The 20,666-nt window shown below is 40.5% G+C and overlaps 3 protein-coding genes across 3 annotated transcripts; 2 read left to right on the plus strand and 1 right to left on the minus strand.

Moving 5' to 3' along the window:
• The first annotated feature begins 1,400 nt into the window (after nucleotides 1–1,400).
• On the plus strand, nucleotides 1,401–8,104 carry LOC104952755 (long-chain fatty acid transport protein 1). The gene is made up of 14 exons (XM_010779631.1): nucleotides 1,401–1,620; nucleotides 1,697–1,874; nucleotides 1,981–2,119; nucleotides 2,237–2,492; nucleotides 3,096–3,257; nucleotides 3,736–3,805; nucleotides 4,246–4,337; nucleotides 5,338–5,447; nucleotides 5,526–5,735; nucleotides 5,818–5,944; nucleotides 6,021–6,158; nucleotides 7,234–7,398; nucleotides 7,530–7,676; nucleotides 7,758–8,104. The coding sequence occupies exons 2-14, from the start codon at nucleotides 1,705–1,707 to the stop codon at nucleotides 7,913–7,915; spliced, it is 1,944 nt and encodes a 647-aa protein (XP_010777933.1). The 5' UTR covers nucleotides 1,401–1,620; nucleotides 1,697–1,704; the 3' UTR covers nucleotides 7,916–8,104.
• A 1,271-nt stretch (nucleotides 8,105–9,375) lies between these two features.
• Nucleotides 9,376–12,655, minus strand: LOC104952756 (zinc-binding protein A33-like). Its single transcript, XM_010779632.1, has 6 exons — nucleotides 12,587–12,655; nucleotides 11,128–11,460; nucleotides 11,017–11,039; nucleotides 10,802–10,920; nucleotides 10,523–10,713; nucleotides 9,376–10,095 (listed from the first exon to the last, which is right to left on the minus strand). The coding sequence occupies exons 1-6, from the start codon at nucleotides 12,653–12,655 to the stop codon at nucleotides 9,376–9,378; spliced, it is 1,455 nt and encodes a 484-aa protein (XP_010777934.1).
• Nucleotides 12,656–17,309: 4,654 nt separating this feature from the next.
• LOC104952757 (ectonucleotide pyrophosphatase/phosphodiesterase family member 7-like) lies at nucleotides 17,310–20,286 on the plus strand. The gene is made up of 5 exons (XM_010779633.1): nucleotides 17,310–17,544; nucleotides 17,972–18,117; nucleotides 18,429–19,058; nucleotides 19,443–19,447; nucleotides 19,839–20,286. Exons 1-5 carry the CDS (start codon nucleotides 17,310–17,312, stop codon nucleotides 20,284–20,286), a joined length of 1,464 nt encoding a protein of 487 aa, XP_010777935.1.
• The last annotated feature ends 380 nt before the right edge of the window (nucleotides 20,287–20,666 follow it).

The following is a 20,666-nucleotide window of genomic DNA, read 5'->3' on the forward strand; positions in this document are numbered from 1 at the left end:
TGCGAAAATAAAACTTCCGTCAAAATGTCCGGAGAATGGCATACGTATCTATAAGCGCGTGGTGTTATGTTGCACGGAAACTGACACAAAGGCTCACCCCCGACCGAACTGGTGTCGACAATTGGGTCACAAAAGTCTCAACACCTGAGTCAGTGTACTGAACCTGAGCTAGCTGAGCCAGTACTTATACTACTGAAATCTGAGCTGAACTGTTTTAGATTTCTCTGAACGTTGAGCTTAACCTGAAATTAGTTAGTCAATGAGCACTGAAGTTGAACCGAACTGGGAAAACTGAACTTTTCTGAGAAATAAGAAATATACCTAAAAAACACACCAAACATATTCATATATACTGGAGCTTAAATTAAGAAATATGTAATATGTAATTTGATCAATAATAATTTAAAACAAACTACGTATAACTACAACATTATAACTGAGTGAATGTAAAATGTAAGTATACAGTTATGAAGAAATATCTGACATTTCTACTGGGTGACTAATTTCAATTGATGTTGACACCAGCTCACAACACTCCTAAAATAACATTACTTTCTGAAGCACAATTTAAAATGTATGCTGTTTAAAATCTCAAATTAGATCTATTGTCCATCTATATTTTGATTATTATTTAATGGAAACCGCCCATAATCAAAGAGTCATTCGAAGTCAATCAAATACTTGTTTCACTCCAGGGTGATAGCAGGAGACCCCATCTAGTCAATCAGAGAAAGTCAGGACAATCTGATGTAGAATTTCAAAATAAAATACTTTTGAAATCTCATATATGGGCTATCGTCCTTCCGTTTTTATACAAGAATAAATAAAAAAACTGTCAAATTATCAAAGACTTATTTCACTCCAGGGTGATAGCAGGACACCCCATCTAGTCACTCAGAGAGAATCAGGACAATCTGATGTAGAGTTTCAAAATAAAAGACCTTTGAAGTCTCATATATGAGCTATCATCCCTCTGTTTTTAGATAATAATAAAACAAAAACTATCCAGTATCAAAGACTTATTTCACTTCAGGGTGATAGCAGGACACCCCATCTAGTAAACTCAGAGAGAATCTGGACAATCTGATGTACGGTTTCAAAATAAAAGACCTTTGAAGTCTCATATATGAGCTATCTTCCTTCTGTTTGTATCCAACAGCTCAAATGTTCGAATTACATTAAACCAGAATTGTCCCCCTTTTTTCTTTAACAGTGAAGACAATTGGATATGTAAATGTTATATTGACCGCAAAACTCAAAATGTCCCCGGTTTTCATTTTGAAAATCTGGTCACCTTAATCTACCATAAAGCGATCACTTGATGTTTTTCCTATTAAATGAGACATTTACAATAGAATAAATCAAAGTCGATGTGACATGTTGTTCTCTTCGGGGGAGGATTCACACCGCAGGGAGCAACGAGGCGAGCAGTGACGCAGCGGTTTATGAGTTGTAACCTGCTCTCTGCTGTCAGCTCCAGTGCGTCTCGTCACCTCGACTATTGCAGACTACTTCTGACTTCTGACAACTCTTGTGGGGAAAAAGTTAAGTTTACTGACACATTTGGACATATGAAGAAGCGTTTTGCTACTGATTTCTTAGTGTAGCAGGATTAAACAGGTAAGCCTTGCTCTCTCAAACTTGAATTCTATCGTGATTGTTTTTGTGAATGATGTCACTGTTTACATGCCCACAGGTAGCACCATGCATCTGCTGAGTGGTGTAACAGCGTGTCTCAGTGTGTTTTGGGATGTCAGACTGCTCTCCCTCCCCTGGCTGTGCAGCCTTTTGGCAGGGCTGGGGCTGTGCTTGGTCTGGAGGGGCTCCTGGAAGTTCATATATATAGCTATGTGCACCATCAAAAGAGACCTAATGTAAGGAGTTTGAGTGAAAATGCATGTGTTACTTATCTTCCCCAACTTCATTCCTATTTCTAACTTCCTTTTATTCCTCCCTTTTCTTCTCTTCATTATTTAAAAGGTGTCTGGTTGTGATACTGCGAGTGAGGTATTCCATGTACCGTAATCTGCGAAATAGAAGCACCATCCCTGCCCTTTTTGCACGGATGGTTACACAGCACCCAGACAAACCTGCTTTGATCTATGAGGCTACAGGAGAGGTGAGGAATAAGCGCAGATTACGTATAAATTCAGCTTTAACAGCATCAGCATTTTCACTGAGAATCATCAAATAGAATCACAGACTGTTACTGCATTTCCATATTTCTTTACTCCAGGTTTGGAGTTTCAGGGACCTGCAGGAGCGGTGCCATGCTGTGGCTCACTGGGCCCTGGCCCAAGGGTGGGCAGAGGGAGACGTGGTAGCCCTGTACATGGAGAGCCAGCCTTCAGTGGTGGCTCTATGGTTGGGTCTGGCTATGGTCGGCGTAGAGGCCGCTCTCATAAACCACAACCTCCGACTGCACTCGCTGCTGCACTGTGTTGGCGTGTCTGGTGCTCGGGCAATAGTATTCGGGACAGAGATGAGAGAAGGTAGGAAGCTTTTTATGGTGTTTTATTTCCTATAATAAAGTGCATTTACAAACAAATCCAGTCCAAGTGACCTTGATATATATTTCTCTAAAAGACATCAGGCCACATGAATACAATATAAATATATAAGTTCTATATTTAAAAAAAAAGGAATGTTGTTTATTGCACTAATTTGAAAATACTCTGAGCATTTTCAACGTTTGATTGAAATTAAGTATTATTTCAAATCGTTGCTAAAGGCAATACATCATGGTCTTCCTGTGAATTTACCCTTATCTAATGGATAAGGAACTTGTCCGTTACAACAAGATTACACTTGTTGAGTTTTTTTTCTGTGTATTATTTTCCAGGAGACAAAACAACACATTCATCCAAAGCAAAAAAAAGCTCAAGATCAATATCTTCAGTGTTGCCGGAAAATCTCAACACTTGACCAAATCCAAAATAAATGCACACAACAAAAACTGTTTATGGACATGCCATAACAGATACTAGAATGCCTCTCTTAAATCCTTTCTTAACATAGTTTTCAGCTGGATAGATATTGACCGGCTGATCCTCTTCAGACACATTTGTAACATGTGACTTTGTATTGTCTCCTAGCGGTGTTGGAGGTGCGGGGGTCTCTGCAGCCCCACATGGTTTTGTTCAGCAGTGGTGAGCAGGTCGATGAAGAGGAGCTGTGCGGCGCTCAGAGCCTGGACGCCCTGCTGGAGGGTTTTCCCAAACACCCGCCCCGCTACACACTCAGGAAGGACTTCAACGGTGAGGCTCTGCCGAGTGTTTGTGCATGGGGGTTTCTATGACTGTTGCCATATCATTTACTTATGTTACAAATGATTTTATCGCAACACCTACTTGTCTTCAGCAAAAAATGCATTTAAAGGTATTTTTTATATGGTATACTATATGTAAACTTCCTTCCTCACTTCATTTAGAATATTATGTGATATATCTGGGTATTCACCTTTTATTAATTTGATGATCTGTACTGTTATTACCTTTGCCATCACATGACATTCCTAGGTGCATACTCTTCAAGTCTTTGCTTGTCAGACATACACAGGATCTGGAAGGAGAGACATCAACATGTTAAGGAATGATGGGGGATTCCGGGATGCATTCCACACATGTCAAACATTGGCAAATAGATAAAAGACTGTTTCTTTGGAACATTCCCTAAAACAATTCAGCTTTGCGAAACTTATGTTTTTCCCCCTATGTTTTCTAACTCTCCATACAGACAAACTTTTTTACATCTACACTTCTGGTACAACAGGAATGCCTAAGGCTGCTGTGGTGGTGCACAGTCGGTGAGTTTATCTGTGATCTCATCTCAACGGATGATGCATTTATGTTTAGGAAGGGAAAGAAAATAATACAAATCTCTAAAGCACATTTTTTAATAACACTTGCATTATTAGGAAACCCTACAGGACAACTTGGCCAAATTGCCTCAACTCATGATTGCACTATTTTTCTTTTATTCTTATTATTTTGAATTTGATATGATATCATTATATTTTTAATGTATCTAATCTATCATATATTCACCAAAGAAAATAAAGCATCTTATGACTGGTTTTACAACCAAGAATCTCATTTATTATTGTCTATTTGGAAACTATAGGAAAGCTTAATGTAATAATACATTCAAATATACAATATTTAAGTGTTTGAATTAAAATTAGGACCATAAGGATCGGTTTGGTGAAGATGTTCGTCAGTCAGTTTATTCCATCATTCTCTTCAGGTATTTTCGCATCGCTGCCTTTGGTTTCCACTCATTTGGCTTACGTCATGATGATGTCCTCTACAACTGCCTTCCCCTGTATCACTCTGCAGGTAGGCCTCACCCTCTCACCCAGTATGCTCCCCATATTATACACATTGTTTCTCTTTTAAAATGCGTTATAAAAAAAAAGAAGTGTTTTAGATGAACCCTTACAAAAAAAAGCCTGTCATCATCCCTGATGTATTTCACTGTCAAAGTATGACATCAACCCATTTGTACCATAATGCTTCTCTGCTGGTGATAATCATGTTTAATTACAGTTCAGAATATGTTATACTCTCATTAGTGAAACATTACCACACCCGTCACAAATAACACATCATCTGTTCTGCTATCATTCTTCTTGTTTGAATAAACCCTAACACTAGCTGGTACTCAAGTTATTGTACTGTATACTTATTTCCCTGTTGCATATAATCATATAACAAAAAAATACAAATCCTATTGTAATTTATTTTGCTTTTTATTGACTAAGATCCATTGTAACATATTGATCAAGTGTAGATGTCGATTAGACAGAGCGCGTTTTGATGGCAACCACTGAATCAGCTGTTTGTTTTTAGTCTCTGCAAAATCCTCTTTCACCAACACGGGGTGAAAAGAATGTTAGTTAGTCGTTTAGCTAAACAAATAGCCTGTATGTTAGAAATTAGGTGAGGCTACAACTTGTTCAATATGTCTTGCAGCTTACAGTGGCTACATTGAAATTGTGCTAATGTTGGATTAACAAAAAACACTTGTTGTCATCGCCACAACAGAATGCCTACTTCCCATGGTCCTGGTTGGACAATGGGACGCCAACAACATTGTGCGTTTTTACCCGCTCAGTGAAAGTTTTTTAACTCGAGGCGTCAAGGGTGCTACTGCAAATGCTAAACGCTCGTATAAAATAACCGAGCAAGGCGTTTCTCTCTCATCAAAATCAATTAAATAAGATTTGACCCCATCTTTCAAATGCGTTCTGTCTGATTTGGGCCATAGTTGACCATAATCATCATATTTTCCTACTTTTTGTGTGCATTTCACTTACTGTGTTTATGGGAAATACAGGTACCATCATGGGTGTCGGCCAGTGTTTGCTTTTTGGTTTGACCGTTGTAATCAGAAGAAAGTTCTCAGCCAGTCGCTTCTGGGAGGACTGTGTCAAACACAACTGCACTGTGAGTACACACTGCCACCAAGATAAATGATCAACAAAGACTGTCCAACTTATTAAAAAAAATCTATTTTTTGTCAAGGTAATTCAATACATAGGCGAGATTTGTCGTTACCTGTTGGCCCAAAAGGTCCGTTCATCAGAGGCACATCACCGGGTGCGTGTTGCCATCGGTAATGGCCTCCGTCCTACTGTGTGGGAGGAGTTTGTCAAGAGATTCAGAATCAGGCGAGTTGGGGAATTTTACGGCGCCACAGAGTGCAACTGCAGCCTCCTGAACATAGACGGACAGGTGTGTGTTTTGTATGTCTTAAAGGTAGAGTGTAGGATTTTCCAAACTGCATCCTGTCTCACGTCATGTCCTTCATGTTCAGGTGGGGGCGTGCGGCTTCAACAGTCGCATCCTCCCGAGCTTTTACCCCATCAGGCTGATCAGGATGCAGGAGGTGAACGGAGAGCTGCTCAGGGATTCACAAGGACTCTGTATTCCATGTCTGCCTGGTGAGAACTTACACACAGCTTAGTAGCCATGTTTGAAAATGTTTTATTTCCTCTCCCATGTCTCTGTTTTCTGCAGGTGAGCTGGGCATGTTAGTGGGACGGATCACCGACACTGATCCTCTCCGGAGGTTTGACGGCTATGTGGATGAGGAGTCCACCAATAAGAAAATAGCTCACAATGTCTTCAAGATGGGGGATTCTGCTTATGTCTCAGGTATGTTTCGTTGTGTCTCTTTAGAACACAGTCAGATCAAAGCTTGACTTATGCTTTACACATCTGCCAGGGTCCCAAGTGGTCACAAGGTGATGTAAAACCATCATGCGCAACCCTTTATGGGGGTCCTGTGCGGCGGGTTTTTGCACGTCTGTGCACATTTTACATTTTCTAACTAAGTGAATGCAGATGGAAGAAAATTGAGAAATATAAGAAGCTCCGTGTGGCAGGAAGTGAGGCTATACGAACACCTATTTACATAAATATAGCCCTCGTTTCATGTCCTCTTTCTGTTCTATCACAGCAGGTCAAATCGAAACACAGTCGCTCCTCTTCTTAGATTATCATTTTCTAAATTAAACTCTTCAACAAAACCAAACATGAGTTCTCGATATTTTGCCCACCTACAGTTTGGGAGAATATTGGTGTGCAGCAAGAAAAACCTGCACCCAGTTTAAAAAGCCCAAACGTTTACTGGTCATTGTTCCGTATCAGCCCATGTCTGTTCGGAAAGCTTGACTGGGCTGTAATGATGATGGACTGTCTGGGTTCATACATGTTTCCTCCCACAGTCTGAAGACTTACAGTATTACACAGCTGGATTGGAGACTTTAAATAAAAATGTAATTGTTAGTGATTCACTGTCTGTGATTGAGGACTGGAAACCCATTGCACAAAGCCACAACAAATGATGATCAATAGATACACTACACTTTATTTAACCCTTGAAATGACGATTCTTCCCCAGAGAAACACAACTGAACTACATACACCCACAGACACACTCAGGGTGTTACACACTGTGGCCTAAGGAGACATTAGAAAGCATGCGACAAGTAATCATGAGAAAACTGACACATTTGCAAACAACACAGTGGAGCCAAATGAATCATCATCCGATCAGATCAAAGTCAAACCTGTACTGATGAGTCATCATCAATACAGACTTTACCTTGTCTTTGTCTGATACTCTGTGATGCCCTACAGGGATGATGACTATTTTTATGTTTGTCTCTTGTCTGTTTTCCTCTCTCTGGCTGTCCTTGTTTTCTGTCTCTCTGTCTCTTATCTTTAGGTGACATGCTGGTGATGGATGAATACGGCTACATATATTTCAGGGACCGCAGCGGCGACACATTTCGTTGGCGAGGGGAGAACGTTTCCACCACAGAGGTGGAGGGGGTCCTCAGCCGCCTGCTGGGACACACTGCTGTAGCCGTCTATGGAGCTGCTGTACCAGGTGAGGCCAGACAGTCTCAGGACGGGAAGAAACATTCACACATGAATGCAAGACAAAAGATTAGGGGCTTAATACTGGTGTTACATCCTATAGTCGCCTGTTTATGACCTCACTTGTCTGTCTGCATGCAGGAGTGGAGGGGAAGGCTGGTATGGCAGCAATAGCACACACAGGAGGCCAGTTTGACCTCGATGCGTTCTTCATCGCTGTACAGAAAGCCCTGCCGCCCTACGCACGGCCCGTCTTCCTGCGACTTATGCCATCTGTTGACACTACAGGTGATTCATAGATGCAAGGACACGCAAACACACACATTCACAAAGTCACACCTGAAGTTACGTTTTCATTTTTGTCATCAGGTACCTTTAAAATCCAGAAAACCCGGCTGCAGAAGGAAGGTTACAAGCCACAAGACGAGAGTGAGAAGATGTATTTTCTGAACAGTCGGGCTGGGTGCTACGAGGCTGTTACTGAGGAACTATATAACTCCATCATGGAGGGGACGGTGTGTCTATGAGACAGAAGAGGCTGTTAAAGAAGATAATGTTCATATTTTAAAGTGTAAATAGAGAGAAGGGAAACATAGGGACCTATTTACAGGCACAAACACGTCTGTAAATATCGATGGTAAATACTGATGTAAATATCTGATTGTGATGCTTTTTATTTTCTGCAATTAAATAAAAACACATATTTTGAAAAACAACACTTTTAATACAGTTTTTTGGATCGCATTTGAACAGAAGACATTATGAAGAGTTTTAAACATATCATCCAAAAAACTGTGACAAGACTGGAAAAATTCAACTTTCAGATTTGTAAAACTTCTTTTTTTATCTTCTGTTGTTGGGATGTAAATCAATTCCAGAAGGTAAAATACTGATGAGCTCACAGCAAATATATATGTTCATCACAATATAAAACAGCATTAAATATAATCAACTCATAATGTATTTAAAACTAGACTAAGAGTACACCTATGCTAGCAGCTGACAGTGAAGTAACATTTGCTATAAGCACCAAACACAAAGTCCAAGTGATGAGAACCATAGAGGTATTCATTTTGCAGGTATTTGTTAATAAACCAAAATACTGGACAAATTGAAATATCGGCCACGCGAGGCTAAATGCTGAGTCAAGGAATCATCAAATGAATAACATTTCCCTCTTACAAATACACGATTGTACGTACCAAATGGCATGACAATATATCCACTAGTTGGGACATTTTAAAGACGATACAAATGTCAACCTCTTGTCGGCTCTAATGAAAAGTCAAGGGATCACCAACATCATCAGGATTCACCCTCTAGGGAACATGACTCTCTGAAAATACGGCTGTAAGGGAAACTTCTGTAGCAATGGAGAGTCAGGACTCAGAGAGGTACGAGGAGAGTTGGAGCTTTGATGTCAAACTCTGACGGTTTATTTGGAGTTTCGGCCGGAGAATTGACAAGACAGGTGGTGTGTCACGAGTTGACACAGTGGTTGCCAAACCAATTCTGAAGAACTTCTTCTGCAGCTCGAGGTTTTAACTAGTTCGGAGTGTAATAATCAACATTCTTCATCAGCGAGACTAAACATTATGGACCCTGAATCTAACTAGAGCTCTCGTCCATAGAAAAGAATGTGCGCCAGGGAACCTACGTCCCTGAACAGTAGCTACCTCATGGCGGCTTGTGCTCTGTCATAGACTGGCAACAACAATGCGCCCAAGCTGCCCCTCCTTAAGAGAGATAGCAGCAATACCCAAGGCCGTAGACCTATGCCATGAGAAAAGAGACAGTGAGAATTAAAGTGAAAATTATGAATTGTGTCAAAGGTTGAATACCTAAGCAAATTATTCCCTAACAACGGCAATCACTGATTGTAATTTCCAATCCTGGAGGCAAGCTTCTAGCATAACTTAAAACCAAGAATAACATTAGTACGAATGGTAATGATGGCATTGTAATTCATTATGGCTGTCGGCTCTTGTTATTTAACACATTCAGGATTAACCAAATGATCAACATGATTCATCTGGATTTGTTTGTGACTGTCAGACTCATTGTTGATGATGTTTAGGGCTCTGTTTAGTGACACATGGTAGCTCACACTGAACCTGGGTTTGGTGCTCTGTTTTTTGGTTTTATCTTTTGAATTTTGCTCAGCGGGTTTTGTTTTAATGATATGGTTCTTCAAGGTGCCCCCCTGAGGTTTGGATTTCTTGTCTTCATTCAGACGTTCACACTTCTTGCCGTTGTTGTTTGTTGAAAGAGCGTTAATGTCTCCCTGTTTCCAGGAGTCATTTGTTATCACCTGATCCTCCTCAAGGATAGCAGTGTCCTCTTCAGGGACATCATCTGACCCCAGGCTGACCTTCACTCTCTGAGCCAACACTGAAAAGCCCCCATACAACGATGTACTCTCAAAGTATGGGTACACCTTTTCAGTAAAGCAATGTTTAAACGTGAAAATATGTGTTTCAGTATCAGTGTTCAAGAATGCAAGCGTCCCTTCATCCCAGTCCAGCCTCACACAGAGCTTAGAGAGGTGTTGTGGGTTGAGTTTCTGAGTGGGAGCGGTCAGAGCCAGGTACTCTCCTTCTCGCAGGCTGATGCACCAGAGTCCTGCCTCGGGACAGGCCATCATATCTGCACCTCTGGACACTGAGTGAGCAGCCACACCGACTGCCCAACTGTTGGTGTCACCAACCTATTGAAAACAATGAGGAACAAGATTAAATACCATGATGGATATCATAGCCTGGCAGCTCAGAGATAAATGTATCTTAATAATAATTCATTTTTATTTATCAAACGCTTTATCAGGTGCTCAAAGACGTCTACAGAGTTAAAAAAAAAAAACGATAAGATAAAAAGTCTAATTCAAATCAAGCAATAAATACATATTTATCACAAGGACACAGCATCAATCACAGATTTAAAAAACGAGTCTATAAAGGTGAGTCTCGGCTGGTGTTTTGAAGGTGGGGAGGGTAGTACTGTCTATGATTATTTTGTGGGAGTGAGTTCCAGAGGGTGGGGGCACAGTGGAGACTGATACTATTTTCTGAGGTCTTATTGCCCAATAATTATTACTCATAGTTGAGGTATAATTATCAGACTCAGGATTTGAATACCTCAATATCCCAACAGTGCACTCCTGATTCAAAGCCCTCTCTTGCCATGATGCAGGAATGAGGGTGGAAACTTTCTGGGTCAGCTGGGACATCCAGACACTGTGAGGGTCCAGGGGTGAAATGGACACTGTTTAACCCGGGAGACACCCTCAGAGACTGGCCTGCTGTCCTGGGGTCAAGGGTCACAGGAGCTGGAAGACACAGAGGGGGGTCAGAGGGTACTGAAGAAGGGAGCAGGAAGTAATCACATACACACACTGTAAATATAATTAAACTGACTGTAGGGGGCAATGTGTTTCATCTTCTCCCATTCAGCATACTGGAGGTTTCCCAGGTGTTTGGCCACATCGATCAGAGGTCTGCAAACCTTCTGTGGTTCCCTGTCACCTGTACAGGTACTGCAGTACATACACATGAACATTAAAATACAGTTGTACCGTTTCATTTGTATGTGATTGTGTGTGAAGAATACCCTGAAATGTCACATACTGTACCTATTCATTGTGTCTTGGTATTGCTGTAGAAAAGAAAGTTTCAAGGTTGCTGTTTAAAATACAGACACCTGACATTTATATACTTTTTGTGAAACATATGATTTGTGTTACCTTTAAAAATCCAGCCCCTTCTCCTCCTGCATCTAGCTCCTCTTCCACCAGTTGTACCTTCTCCTCCAGAGATGTTATCAGCTGATTCATTTCGTCTACCTGTTTTTCTGCCTCTCTCCTTTTCTCCTTCTGTTCCTCCCTGAGGACGAGCAGCCTGGCTGCTTCCTGCTCTCTCAAAAACTGGTGAAGGCTCTCAAACTCCTTCTTCATGTGCTCCTCTGTGAGTTCGGCCTCTACCTGGTTATGTCTGGATGCATGTTCACAGTTCTGTGTGACTTTCTCAAATTGCACCCTCCTCTTCTTCAGTCCATTTAGTGATGTTTTCAACTCCTCCTAGTGGTCGAAAGGAGAAACATGTTCTTAAGGGCAATGACTTATTTATTTGAGTAAAGTTCACTTATATGCAGTGTTGGGCAAGTTACTTTTAAAAAGTAACTGGTAATAGTTACTATAGTTAACTAATTACTTTATTAGTTACTAAATTCTAAAAGTAACTGGTAACAAGTTACTTTACTTTAAAAAAAATAACAATACAAATACAAGTTTTTGTGTTGTTCTGTGGCACAGTAAGAGAAAAGACAACTCCCCATCATTGTAGCAATTATCATTATGAAATGTAGTGGAACAATAAAACAAAAAAGATATGTTTAGACATTTTGACAGGCATCTTTATTGTAGCCTCAACAATCAAGTTCTAAGTAGTGCACTTGTAGTGCAATATTAAATAAAAACAACTACACTCTTTTGGTCGTGTAACAATTAAACAACTACTACACACTTTTGGTAGTGTAACAATTAAACAACAACTACACTCTTTTGGCAGTGTAACAATTAAACAAGAACACTCTTTTGGCAGTGTAACAATTAAACAACAACTACACTCTTTTGGCAATAACAATTAAATAAATAATAAACTGTCAGACTGACACTGAAGACAAACAAACTATTTTCAGCCTCACAAAAACAAACTAACTGAAATAATTTACCTCACATCTGGCCATTTAGCATAAACAAAATCGATAATGGTGGATAAACTTAAGAAGAGGTGCTTCCAGCCTTATAAGTAATACCTTGAGATGCTTTTCAGTAAGGCAATGTCTGTGCAATGCATACCAAGAGGTATTCATACTGTATACATAATGAGCATAGTTGAAAGAAAGAAAGAAAAAAAGATTACATTTTACATTACGTATGCATAGTTTCATAATGCATTTTATTTCAGGGCCACAACATGTGTAGGCCTAACCTATATGTTGTACATGTTGTACACTTTACAACTAAAATGCTTTGCAGGTTGATTGTCTCATACAGTACATACACATGTGGGCTAATACAGTACATTATGAATCACAATGTCACACAGCCTATACACCCATATGAGTGACATTTATAAATACAATGCAATTGGCTGATTGATATAATTATTTTTTTTAATGCAAAAGAAAATAACAGTTCTTACCTGCACAATTGCCTCTGGTAGGCCAACGAGGATTTGCAGTTCATTCTTCATTTCCAGAGTCTTGGACATCAATATTTCCAGTGTGGGTAGGAGTGTGCCATAAAANTGGAATGAGGTTTCTGAGTGAAAGTATGAATTAACAGTTAGCAGTTGAAGTCGCATGAAGATTTGTTGAAGTCGGAAGTGTCCAGTGCCACAGTAATTGGCTTCATGACAGTACAGTACTCTCTGAGAAACTGATGTTCCCTTTCACTGATACATTTCATCTATTTAATGTTTGAACTCCACCACCGGTATCCCAGAAATTCGAGCCAGGGCATCATAAAACGAATTCCACCTAGTTGTGCAAGGTACTAGCAGCTTCTTTGCAATAATGTCGTCCATGAGCTGATGATCGACTAGCCTTGTTCCACAACCCTGCACACTTTGTGGTAGCGTTTCTGTAGACTGCTTTTGTTTCAGGTGTTGACAGTAACCACTTATCCACATCAGTGCATGAGATGAGGTTCAATGTGTGTGATGCACATCTCTGGTGTGGAGGTAAATAAATCACAGCATCTACATCATCATCATCATCATCATCATCATCATCATCTTTAAAGGCCTTGACAAAATTAGAGCCATTATCCGTGACAGTTGCTGTGATTTTTCGGGATATGCCATGAGATGAGTGAATGTTATCTAGCTCAGTTGCAATACTGTCATAGGTATGCCGACCTTTGAATCTTCTGCATGCCAACGCTGCTTTCCTACTTTGCATTTTCTGTGGATTTATCCAATGTGTGGTTACACCAAGAAAGCTTTTATTATGTGCAGTCCATATATCTGCAGTCGTAGAGAGATATTCTAATTCATCAAATTTATTTTTGAGCTCAACTTCCATTTTAACATATTCAATGTCCAGGTAGTTGGAAAAGGTCTTTCTGCACTGTGGCCCTGCTTTCACTGCTTTCACTGGTGTTTTGCTGACTAGTTCTCTGAAGGCAATAGACTCGACCGTTGCGATGGGCAGCATGTCCTCAACAACATACCTGGCAATCAATCTGTTTAGTTGATTCTGGGTGACATGTGGCGATTTAAAAGAAATTGTTTTTTGGCTGTTTAGATGGTGTTGTCACTGCCGGTGGTTGAGGCGGTGGGGTCTTTGGCGACTAGTCTTATAGCCCCATGTACATTAGTTTGGTGCTTCAGGAGATTGGCATTGCTGTTATTCAATGTGGACAATGCTTTATGTCCTGCACACAGTTTACATTTGACCGTAATATTTTTTGCGTCCTTTATCCCCACAAATTGAAAATAGTGGTTGTATCTCCAAGTTGTAAACGCGCTGCTGCTCTCGCTGATACTTGCATCTGCCATTGCGTGTGTGTGTGCTGGTGGTGGGTGTTGGCGTGTATGTGTGTGTGTTAGCAAGTGTTTGTGTGTCTGGGTATTTTCCCCATAAGGCAAGACCTGCTCAACTCTGTCTCTGATTGGCTTACCCTGAAATGTTACCCTGCGTGAACCAATCATCACTCCTCTCTGGTCACTTTCACTTTTCCATGGTACTGTGAGAGGACATCACTGAATACAGTGATGTCCTCTCACAGTACCATGGAAAAGTGAAAGTGACCAGAGAGGAGTGATGATTGGTTCACGCAGGGTAACATTTCAGGGTAAGCCAATCAGAGNTATATATATATATATATATATATATATATATATACACAAATATACTATATAAATATATACAAAGATCCAAGTGAAAAACATTTACCTGACTGACAATTAACCGTTTTTCCAAAAATATCTAAAGGAAGATGGTTAATAATGAGCCATGCTTTAAGGTTTTTGCAAAAGTCTCCTTGTTTCCAAATATTCTAATATGAGATTGATATTAGTTCAAATTCAGCCTTGTTTAGATTCCTCCATTGCTTGCTACCATAACTAATAAAACAACATTTTTATCCAGCGTGACGACTATGTTTGAAATTTTAAAATGATGTGGTATCAATGAAACACTTTTTATCAGAGTGAGAGTACGGTGCACCTCCAGAGGAGTTTTCTTGTTTGAATTTTTACGCTTGAACTTACTTGCATGTAACCTGATAATAAGCCATTCATGCATTCAGAGAGTTTGTTTGCTCACAAATCAAAACACATCGATATCGGCACGCTGGCATGAACCTGATGGTCTACTTCCAGTCACAGCAGGGAGAGAAGCAGCTTGCCATTCAAACTGCCAAGTGAGCAGAATACAGATGCAGTTAAGATTGAATGGATAGCCGTGTCACTTTCATCTGCAAGTCAGATTTAAGAGTAAACATTTTATGGGTATTGTTGAAATTCAAACATTTTTGTTGTTTGAAGTATACTCATAAATACTGCATCTGAGAATGTTTTGTTTTAATAAAACTCCAAATGTTTAACTGAAATACCGCATTTAGATGATAAAAAATTGCATAATTTTATACAACTCGAGTGACATTTAGGTCTATTGTATAAAGATTAGAATGCATCCTTACATCCAGGCATACAGCCCTAAACACCTACTTACATGTTCTCTGGCTCGAACCCAGCAGCTTTACTCTTCATGTTTATTCAGAGGCACTTTATGTAAAAGTAAATATGCTAACAGCATCCTCAAAAAATATGTATTTGGTGTTCGTGTTGTTATCCAAATCTCATGTGACTAATCTTTAAAGACCTGAAAATATGTTGTCAAATAACTGAAAAATATCTATGCAAACCTGAGTGTAGGTGTACCACTATGGATTAATGTTGGTTTATTTTCGATTACATCAACCTTCATCGGGTATATGAACATGCATTACAACCATGCTAAATATAGTTATAATATACAAGTTGAATTACCAAAGTATCACTCAATAAAGTCAACTAGTCATGTCATTTCCCAAATTATAAATATATGTGATCAATATTTGTATTAAATAATGGTGCTTGATATACCTGATATTACCATTTTCTAATTATTTGACTTTGTCAGGTGTTTTTGGTATGAATGTTGTTAAAATGTTCTTTCGTGAATAGGGTAATCATTTTTGCATTATTTAGTTTTGCATTTCTTAAAGATTTTTTATTGTGGGATGCTTTAAGATGCTGTCTGTACAGAATAACCCTCAATGTGTGCTTTTTTCACCTATCAACACAATTTAGCCTTTCTCTCATTGGATGATTTAAATTTCATAAATGTACTGTATGTTCGATATATGGAAATGATCTGATGGTTGTTGTTATGTTGTAAAAGATGAAGGTTGACAACCCTAGAAAAACAAAAACTCTAAGAATTCTTCCGGGAAGACAAGTTTACTCAAAAGTTATTTGGCTTGTAGAGACAGATTCAAAAGTTTGTAGTACACGTATTATATATATATGGACACTTATGTCCAAAGTTTCTAAGCAACTTAAGGTATCATGAACATGCAGCATACTGTAAGTCTGCATGAACAGAAACGTTGCTAAAAGATAACAAATAATGTACCTTCAGCTTGGGAAATACCATGTTATTTATTTGTGAATTAGTAATGTTCTCTGGCTCAAACTAATGCTACTGTTTTGGCTTTCTATCTTGGTCAGGTGTACTGCAGTGGTTGTGGATGGGCAGCAGGGAGTGCTAAAGGCAGAGACTTCACCTTTTTCTTCAAGAAAATGTGAGGATCCCGAGGGGAACTCTGTGCAGGGTTGAGAGGGTCAGATCAAGTTTGCTTGCCCCTCAAGTTCAGCCTGTGTGTGTTTGATAAAGTTATCCGTGCAAAGATCTGACACTTGCACGAGTCTCGGCAGTCCAAAACACTCCTCCAAATCTTGCTGACAGAGGAGACGAGCGTATAGAGTTAATATGAGAAAGCTAATGAATATGAATGAGGTAAATGAAAGCTGATGAATGTTATCCCTTATCTCCATAAAGATTGGACAATTCCCTTGAACCTCTGCCAAGGACACACACACAATAAAGAACAAATTTGAAGAGTTAGCTTGTGTAGCAATTTGATGGACGTTGATAATGTGGTGATATATATAATGTCTGTAAGAGAACAACGAGTATTATCCGAAAGGAGAAACACTGAGGAGGCTGCAGTTCATAATTTAATAGGTTGTCCACTGTCAAAAATCAATGTAGATTTTAACAATATCCTGGGGCGGTAAAGTTAGTATAGTTATTAAAATGAATATGACTATTAGGGTCTTCTATTCCCGAGAGACCACTACTCTGATGAAGAGATATATACTCTCATTTTCCTCTTCATTTTCCTGGTGTCAGATCAATCATGCACCATCCCAAGTCAAGGTGAAACGCATCAAAGTGTCGTTTCCCCATTGTCAATGATTCAGAGGAAACTCCGACACACAGACAGGTGGGCAGACAAACAGAAAGACAGCATCAACAAGCGAGTTAGGGGGAAACAAACAGCCATGATATCCGGAGAGATTAATCTGCTTTACTGCCAGTCCTCAAGAGCAAAACATGAGGTGGGGGGGAATTCGCTGTGAACAAAACTCTTAGTCATAACAATTAATCATTAACACCATCAGGCCCAATGTAGGGTAAAAAGGTCCTATGATAAAGTCTGTCCAATCTACGAGATAAGATACGTTAGTGAAACTTTGTTCACAAACGGTTGGCTCCAGAGCTCTCAGGTGAGATGACAAAGAGGTGGATCTTTTTGTAAGTGAGAGTGTCAGCTGCGGGATATAGTCAGTGTAGATCTGGGAAGTGTTTGCCATGCTGTGGATTGCAAGTCTCTGCCTCCTCTTGGCGCCGTCCATTCTTGGAGCCCCGGCAAACAAACAGAGACAGAAGGTGTTGTTGATCTCCTTCGATGGATTCCGGTGGGATTACGACCGCGATGTGGACACCCCACACCTTGACAAAATGGCCAAGGACGGAGTCAAAGCCCTGTATGTCACACCTCCTTACCTCACTATCACCAGTCCAGCACACTTCAGCCTCTTGACAGGTAAAGTGTTTCATTTTCTACCACAGTGCTTCCTGTTGGCAGGGGATCTGCATATCATGGCGGAATAGGAAACTGCTCTGAATTTACTTTGCTAGGATTGAAAAAAAGCCACGGGAAAAGGGAATTAGTTGTAATTGAATGTCCCAGGGTCCAACAGCTTTTATAGCTGAGTAAGATAATTATACTTGGATGACTGAGGGAAGAATTCCCTCCTTCTTTTCTTATTTTGACTCTCAAATCATCATAGCCAGCTAAAAGAAATGTAACTTCCTTGAAATTAAATTCCTCTAATCTCCGAAGTTGGTCATAAGACCTTGTCCAAAAGCTTCATGCCACTCAGCCCGTTAAGTTGATAGAATTTCTAATGTGAATGTGTCACGCTGTGAATAATGAGTGCAAGCAGACTGACAGTGATTCTCTTCTGTAGGCCGCTACATTGAGAATCACGGGGTAATCCACAACATGTGGTTCAACACAACCAGCACTGAGAAGAAGCCTTACTATCAGACTCAGTTTGTGAATGAGTGGTGGGACAATGGTACTCTGCCTATCTGGATCACAGCGCAGCGACAGGTCTGTGCAGAACAATTCCCATCTTATCTCTCTGAGACATTGTTTTGCAGTTTGCAGCACTAGAAACCATTTCTCTTGACAAAACACCTATACAAGCCTGCTGAAAAAAATCTGTTTCTGTAAAATTGAATTAAAAGTTAAGAGGCAGGTTAAAGAAGTTAATTTAAATCCAGAACCAACTGATTTGGTTTCTATGTATGTTAACCCACAGTATACAGATCAACCCATGGCATGCTTTCAAACATGTCAAGTACAGTACATGTGTTATATTTATATGTGGGCGGTAATGTGTATTTTTCCTACCCTCCCAGGGCCTTAAATCTGGCTCTCTACACTTTCCTGGAACAGCATCCAGTTACCAGGGAGAGGTTGCTATGGTGCAGGAAGTTGAGCCAATATTTTACAACTACAAGAATGAGACTGCTTGGCGAGAAAACGTAGACAAGGTGATGGACTGGTTCAGCAACCAGGATCTGGACTTCATATCCCTTTACTTTGGGGAGCCAGACGGCATCGGTCACAGGTACGGCCCCGACTCCCCGGAGCGACAGGAGATGGTGAAGCAAGTGGACCGGACGGTGGGCTACATTCGACATTCGGCCGAACAACACGGGCTGAACGACAGACTGAACATCATCATCACAGCAGACCACGGCATGAGCGCGGTGTACCGAAATGGTCTAGTCGAAGAGATCACGCTGTCCAAAATCCCGGGGTTCTCGTTCAGCGACATTGCCTTTCACCTGGTGGACTTTGGGCCTTCTGGGATGCTGTTGCCTAAGCCGGGCAAGCTACAGAAGGTCTATGACGCTTTGAAGGGGTCACATCCACACCTCCATGTGTTCAAGAAGGAGGAGATGCCAGAGCGCCTCCACTTTGCCAAAAATGATCGAATCCTCCCCATCATTTTATGGTCCGACCCTGGATATGTAATCAACGGGGTAGGTTGAAATATAGGAGTAAAGTCTCCTTTGTTAAATCTTTCTTGGTCATAAATTTGTTGTTTGACGCCTGGAAATATAAACTGTTTACACAATCAGTTAGAAATGATCAATCGTTATCAAACAAATGCTTTCTCTGACATCACTGAATTGGGTTTAGCCAAAAAAGCAACATGTTGGAAAGTTAAAACCATAGAAAGATGTGCAGCAGGAGTTTTCTGCCCGCTGCAAATACTATTGATTTACCCTTTAAAGTGAACAGTCACCTCAGGTTGCCATTTGTGCCCACCACCGTGCCAAGCTACAGAGTGCAGTTTCAAAGCAGCAGCAACATTTGGAAACAGTACTACAACTGAGATTATGAATATGACTAACTGATTATAGGCAAGGCAAGGCAAGTTTATTTATATAGCACCTTTCAACACAAGGCAATTCAAGGTGCTTTACAAAAATGAAAGACATTCAGACAAAGGCATTTAAAAACAGTCATTAAAAAGAAAAGATAATAAAAGAAACATTAAAAGAAAAAATACATTAATAAAAAGTACATGAATAAAAAGTACATGAATAAAAAGTTACAGTGCAGTTTAAGATATGAATAGTTCACACAGAAGTTCCATTTTACTGATGCCTTTCTTTAAGGTTTCTCCGAACATGAGCTGTGTACGCTTGTATGGCACATACGTCCCGAGCAGCATACACAGAGAAAACCAGCCAGGACAGAGTCCCCAAACACTGATTCCCTGGGGTTACTAGCCCCAAATGTTCATTAACCAAAAGTGGGAGTCCCAGGAGTAACACCTCTACGTCGACAAGGGACGAGGGTGGGAGTCCAGGGAGTCCACCTCTACGCTCGAGAAGGAACGAGGTGGGAGACCGGGAGTCCACCTCTACGTCGAGAAGGGACGAGGTGGGAGACCGGGAATCCAACCCTACGTACGAGAAGGCGACGAGGTGGGAGACCGGTGAGTCCACCTCTACGTCGACAAGGGACGAGGTGGGAGCTCAGGAGTCCACCTCTACGTCGACAAGGGACGAGAGTGGGAGTCCAGGAGTCCACCTCTACGTCGACAAGGACGAGGTGGGAGTCCAGGTGTCCACCTCTACATTCGAGAAAGGGACTAGGTGGAGTCCAGGAAGTACACCACCAACCGTCGAGAAGGGACGAGGTTGGAAAACCGAGATATATATATCTGGTCACTCGAGTGTCAAGGACAGGAGCCAGTGACGGAAGGTGTCCGCAGACTTACCGTCGAGGGAGACGAAAAGGACGAGGGATCAGGACGAAGACGAGGTATGTCGGTTTGGTGACTGGGCGTTTCTCATGACGGGTTTGTTCACACTTCCACCACCCTTTCCAAACCCTGTCGCCTGTGACCTGTGACGGTCATGTCCCTCATCACGCTTTGATGTAACAAACGGTTTTCTCGTCGTACCAACCTCCTGTATTGTTTTAACATATAAGGTGGGTGGTCTCCGTACCTGTCGACCTGTGAATAAATTACGAATATTTCAAGGCACATATTGAAACTATAAATAAATATATATATACTATACTATATAAAAAATTCAAATACTAATTACAATATAATACAATTTTGAGTAAAT

Source organism: Notothenia coriiceps, unplaced genomic scaffold, assembly GCF_000735185.1.
Source record: "Notothenia coriiceps isolate Sejong01 unplaced genomic scaffold, NC01 NC01_scaffold00020476, whole genome shotgun sequence".
Taxonomy (NCBI): domain Eukaryota; kingdom Metazoa; phylum Chordata; class Actinopteri; order Perciformes; family Nototheniidae; genus Notothenia; species Notothenia coriiceps.